The sequence below is a fragment of the Protomyctophum bolini genome (genome assembly GCF_963924005.1).
Source record: "Protomyctophum bolini genome assembly, chromosome: 11".
Lineage (NCBI taxonomy): Eukaryota > Metazoa > Chordata > Actinopteri > Myctophiformes > Myctophidae > Protomyctophum > Protomyctophum bolini.
The window spans coordinates 11,816,117-11,822,116 of record NC_137872.1 but is presented as its reverse complement, the minus strand read 5'-3'; the positions used below and the strand labels follow the sequence as shown (position 1 = coordinate 11,822,116).

Here is a 6,000-nt window from a genome sequence, read left to right as displayed (position 1 = left end):
ACACTGCTGCCTCCTTTGTCCATTATATGCTGCACAGACACCTGCCAATCTTATTAATTATGATCTATTAATAATGTTGATTATTATTAACTATATCGTGGTCATTCATTTAGGCATCTCCATGTGCAGCATCATTACCATTGGTTAATCACCCAATATAGCCAAACATTCATCCTTGTTTATCAATTTGACCAGATTAGTATTGCGTCGGGGTGGTGTCTTCTTAACGTATATATCCATTAATGAGCTCTGAATTCTATGAATGGGCTTTCTCCTAAAAGGGCGCGCACGCACGCACGCACGCGCGCACACACACACACACACACACACACACACACACACACACACACACACACACACACACACACACACACGCAGACATTGTGTGGGGGGATGGGCACATGTTCTTAAGTCATTCAACCAGCCAACCAGCTCCCTTGCTCAATAGATGCGCGATCACCGAAGCGCGAGGGGAGGCGCAACGGGCACGGAGCTCTCTGCTCTCTATATCCACGGGCTCAGACGCGCTCCTCACTTCATTCTCTGCACAGTCCAGCACAAAGTAGGACCTGTGTGTGTGTATGTGTGTGTGTGTGTGTGCTGCAGCCACCAGAGCCGCTCCACAAACTGCAACACTTGCACTGGATTCAATACACGGACAACTTTTTATTTTCTTATTTTTTTGTACCTGAGAAGAACTACCCTGCAGTCTTTTTGTTAAACATTTTCTCTGGGGGAACCTGCACACTTGGGATTATATGCTGCGCGCTTTTTTGAGTTATTAATAATCACACATTGTATGGATTCTATTGAAAAAAAATATTTATAGGCAATATTTGTCTTCACATATTAGCCTTCTGAATAAATCCCCGAGAGGAAAGGCATAACGTCTTTTTTCTCATCTGAAACAAGTTCACTGGGGTCTCTAGGCTATCCGCTCCATTCATTACAGGCTGCAGAACAAGTGCAATGCGAGTCGGGCTTGCCTCCTGGGATTGTCCCGCTTCGGTCTGAGAGGAGCCATGTCGACCTGCCGCTCTGTCAGCTTCTGTCAGTCAGAGAGAGCCTGGACGAGACGCACTCTCATGTAAAGAACACAGAGGCAACTTCCACTAGCTAGAGTCGCTTTTCCCAGGCACAGAGCAAGTGCACGGAGAGAGGGAGAGAGAGAAAGAGGGGGGGTCTCACACACTTGTTTCTCTCCCCGAGGGATGGTTCTGGATTCTCGGGGGGCAGGAGCAACTCTGCGGCTCCTACAGAATACCAGCCTTTTCTTGAATTCGGGGGAATTGAACCTGAGAGGAGATGAGAGCCGCACTTTGTTGTTTCCTCCTGTGGACGTCGTACCTGCTGCTCGCCACCGCTGAGGTAAAGTTAGATAATATAAGGACCTTTCCACTTCCACGGCCACCGAGGTGGCCTTGAATGAAAATGGGGGCGGATAGGCCTATAGCCCCCTTGTTAGTTACACACCGTGGCGGCCGGCCGGGGGGCTCTGGTGGTGCTCTGATATGGGGGTCCGTCTTACACGAGTTCCCCAGGCTGTGCAGTCCTCAGAGCGCCCACTGTCTCCAACTACTATAAAGGACCAGACAAAGTTCCCTCTGCTCAGCAATAGCCTGGAGCTTTGATCCCAGCCTGTAATTAGTACATAATATAGAATTATATGAACGCCTACGTACTTTGACTGTTCAAGTCTACTGTTATTGTTAGTGTCAGCAGCCTATATATGTACACAGTCATAGTTTATTTTATTTTTTATTTATTTATTTTTTCATTTTTAAAATGCTTCGATTATACATTATCTAGGCCTATAGTTTAAGAACACAGAATATCCTAAGTCATTTTCAGGAAATGAACAACTTGTATGTATTTAGCATATCGCTGCGGTATATAGGCTATGCATTGGCTGCATGCTTTTGAAAACTAATATTGGCACATGCACTCAGACGCCTATTCCAGTTATTTTCGGCTTTTGTGCCAAATCCGTTTGTAGCCTGAGCCAACTGGGCAAAAGTTTTTGGTTGGGCGTAGCGCTTTCATGGGAATCGCTGTGGGCGATATAAATAGGCTCTGTTCCTGTAAGGCTGGCTGGCTGCACGGTTTGCTCAACTTGAGATACTTAACTCGCAGCACCGCAACAAGTGCAAGTGTAGCGAATGGCTGTGAACAAGGGCACAACACGCTCGCTGCAGTTGGCACATTGTTGCCACATTTCTATGGCACTGATCTTCGGTGGCGGTTGTTTAAACCGATCGCACTTTGTTTATATAGGGGGAAGAATGACATAAGCGTTTAAGACCGTATTGACAAATCCCTAACCGTTGTGTTTCTGCTTTGATTTTCCTGCCCTCAAGGAAGTGGAGATTCCCCAGGAGCTGATAGAGAGGTTGTCTCACAGTGAAATCCACAGCATCAGCGACCTCCAGCGGCTACTGGAGATAGACTCCGTAGGTAAATTCTGCCTCTTGATACTTTCAACCGCACTGGACTTTGCTCATTCACATTTACTTATGATTACTAGCAGATGCTGCTGTTTACACGTGTGTGTTTACGATTAGTACTACCGACAGTGTAGTAAAACGACGTATAAAAGACATAATGTTGGACAAAATCTACACAGTGGCACGCAACGTCTCTGCTTTTAAAACGTCAGTAGGTGCAGTGGTTAATATGTTCAGACAGTTGCAGTCTGCTCAGTAGATCCACTCCAGGTCCACTCCTATTAAATTAATAAATGACTAAACGCTTTCCCGATCCTTTGCATTGTTAAAGTTAAAGGCTATATAACTTTCACTTCAGGCAGGAATTTGAATATTTATGGCTCGTTTCATGATCTCAAGGGAGTGATGCTTTAGAGCGACGCACAGGATCTTTATTTATTTATTTATTTAGTCTTTCTTTCTTCTTTTCTGGAGGTGGGGGGGGGAGTCTGGTCCATGCAGGTATTGTGTTATCATCATACATACTGTTTAAGTGGTACAGTCGAGTCGATCATGATAAGGCAGATATGGCACGTCTACTGTACACATGTGACAAAGGTGGACTTTCACTGCCGGTATTTATTCACCAGGACACATTCAGCTGTTGTCGCTTGCAATATAAGCCAACTTTATGGCATGGAAGGTGCCTCCTCGTACAGTGGCCTGTAAACCGAGAAGGCTGCAGCTCTCGGGGTCAGACAGGCTGCTACATGGCCGACTGTGGTCTTGAATCTTTGAGGTGCTGGTTCTCTTGTTGGTGGGGGGTGGGAGAGGGGAGGGGGGAGGGGGGGGGGGGGTGTAGTCTCAGTCTCTCTTAAGGGTAGATTAGGTTACAGGGGTGCACTGGCAAAAAGCTGTTTGCCTTCACATGAGCCTCTATTTACACAGGCTCTGGCCATATATCAAATATGGGCCTTCCCCTTATAGGTTTGTTGATGGAAATGGGTAATTACTTAATTAGTTTTAACTGCCTGAAATTGTTTAGGCTCTCTCGCTGGTCATAGCTCATTAGTGACCTCATAGCTCATATTGACAACACGGCTACATTGCTACTGTTGGTGTTCTGGTCAACAGTTTGTCCACCAGGTCCCATTTTAGGTCCCGTTTTTTACAAGTTCAATATATTGCCGGGCAGCCAGGCCTGTATGACTATGAAAATTAATGACATATTCCAACTCCAGACAACAGTAATCACCCCGCATTGTTCCGGGCCTAGAAATAGGTCCCACCCCCCCCCCACCCCTGGTGCCTCTGCCATTGAAAAGAGGTGTTTATAATTGAATTAAAATGTCTTTCTTCAAACAGAGGAATGTTTTCCGGAGTAACAGTAGTAGGCTGATTATTATTACGAGGGCATAAATCTGTCCCCCCCCCCCAGACAGACGTCCCCGCCCGCCCTTAAAAAAGACTTTTGACGCCAGCCTGGGCCGGTATTTTCAGAGCTTTTGCCGCGCGGACGGTCTGGACTGTTAAAAACGTTAGCGCTCTGGACCGTCCACCGCCCGGGCGTGTTAAAGCAGGAAGGAGGGGACCAAAGGCATCTGTCTCGTCAACGTCTGGGTAATGTCAGCCCCAGCCCTGCGGCAGTAAAAAATGAACCACCTCATGGTTCAGGCTCATGGGAAGAAATACTGTAGTTGAACATCAGGTGAGACGTTGCAGAAGGAGGGCCACTTAAGCCACGCAACGTTCTGCTCGGAGTTGGAAAAAAGTGCCTAACGTTATTATGTGCTTTCTTCTTGTTTTCTAATCGTGTTTGTCATGTTGGATTTCCCCCTCTTGGAGAGCACCATCTCCATATAGCCTGTGGCCCTTCCTTCCTAGATCAGAGTTCTTATCCCAGGATCTCTGTCAGCGTATAGCGCTGAGGGAACGTGTGAAGCGGCCCCTCCAGGATGGATGTGTCAGTGTCATCTCTGAGGGCCTTATCTCACCGCTGTGTGTTTTATCTAGCACCGCTGTGTGCGCTGTGAGAACAGGCTCCAAGGCATGTGTGAGGCCCCCGTGTGTGCGTGGGTGTGCGAGTGCGCGCGTGCGTACACATCCAGTAAGAATGGTGTCTTCAGCTCTGAGTGACAGCCGAGATGACCTGCTGATGTCTGCTGATGGTTGTCTGGCCCCTGAGGTGCTCCTCTCCTCCTCGCTCTCGTCTGCCCCTCGCTCCCTCTCTCCACGTCCCCTCAGTCTGACTGCGCCTCTCTCTCTCTCTCTCTCTCTCTCTCTCTCTCTCTCTCTCTCTCTCTCTCTCCGAAAGACTTTGACAGAAAGGGGAACCTGACTCTTGACATGGGGCAGAGGTGGACGAGGGTTCATGAGGGATCTGGAGCTTGTGTTCCCGCTGCACCTCCCTCAGACAGACAGACAGACAGACAGGGGTTTGTTGTGCAACCTGCCTCGCAAAGCTGTTTACCTTCACTAACTATACGGTTGGCCCCGGTTCACACAACCCACCCCCCCCATTACGTCCAGACCTACTTGTTGCTGGACCCTTATCAGCACTCAACACTGATACTCTTGAGAGTGTAAAGCACTCTGAAGTTTACAACACTTGAACCCCAGCATGATGCATCCGTATAAGCCAAGGGAGGTGGGGGGGGGGGGGCGGGTGGTCATTAGGCAAAAACTGCAGATCCGCAAGCTAACAATGCATTGCATTTGCGCCGCATTGGGAGCTTGCAGATCGGATATGTAAGGAAAAGTATATTGGGCAGTATATATTCTCAAAGTTGTTGGGGAGTCTGGGACCCTCAGGGAGATATGCGGGTCTGTGGCGTAATGCATAATGACCTGGAGGTCCTAAAATAAAAAGGAGTTTCAAAAGTGGTTAAATGAACAGCGAGCGTTTTAATGTGTGGACTGAACTGCTAGTTTGTCAACTCAGCAGAGGTTGAGCGAGACAGAGAGACAGAGTCAATTATAGGACTGTAGTATGATTAGTGAAGAGCGTGCTGGTTCATTTGTACAGGTAGAGAGAGAGAGAGAGGGGAGCTCCCATGGCTAATGGAGGGAGTCATTCACCTCTATTAGCTCCCACTCACCTGGAACCCAGACGGAGAACTACTGATGTGTAGGAAATGGACCGCCTCGGAGTTACATTAACACTGAGGATTTAGCTGTGCATAGGGTGTGTGGGGGGGGGGGGTGACAACAGAGAGGTCCTTTTGTGACAGGGGGTGGTGGTAGTGAGGGTGGGGGGACTACAGAGAGTCCATAAAGGACTCCTTTATGTTCCTCCTTTCTTTCTCCCATCAGCAGTACTCTCTGACATGGCCCGTCTCTTGACTGGCCACCGGTGGGATGACCTCCCTCCGTCCCTCCCTCCCTGACGGGGGGGGGGGGGGGGGGGGGGGGGGGGGGGGAGAGAGAAGGAGAGAGAGAGATAGAGACAGAGAGAGAGAGGGAGGGAGAGGTGTTCAGCCACACTGGGAGTTCTGTCAGTGACCCGCAGCGTTAAAAGGTTGTTAGGTGAAGAAATCAGCCAGCTGTCACAACGTGTTCCTCTGACAGCGCAGTGCAC

General features: G+C 48.6%; 1 protein-coding gene across 2 annotated transcripts in view; it reads left to right on the top strand.

The window, feature by feature from the left end:
* Positions 1 to 550: 550 nt before the first annotated feature.
* The window catches only part of pdgfab (platelet-derived growth factor alpha polypeptide b), a 28,343-nt gene continuing 22,893 nt past the window's right edge, over positions 551 to 6,000 (top strand). For both annotated transcript variants that reach the window (XR_013964909.1, XM_080776356.1), the window contains exons 1-2: positions 551 to 1,368; positions 2,358 to 2,454. Coding sequence is in view for 1 of the 2 variants with exons in the window: in XM_080776356.1 (XP_080632482.1) it covers positions 1,306 to 1,368; positions 2,358 to 2,454 (160 nt within the window). In the remaining variant the exon portion in view is untranslated. The remainder of the gene's footprint in view (positions 1,369 to 2,357; positions 2,455 to 6,000) is intronic.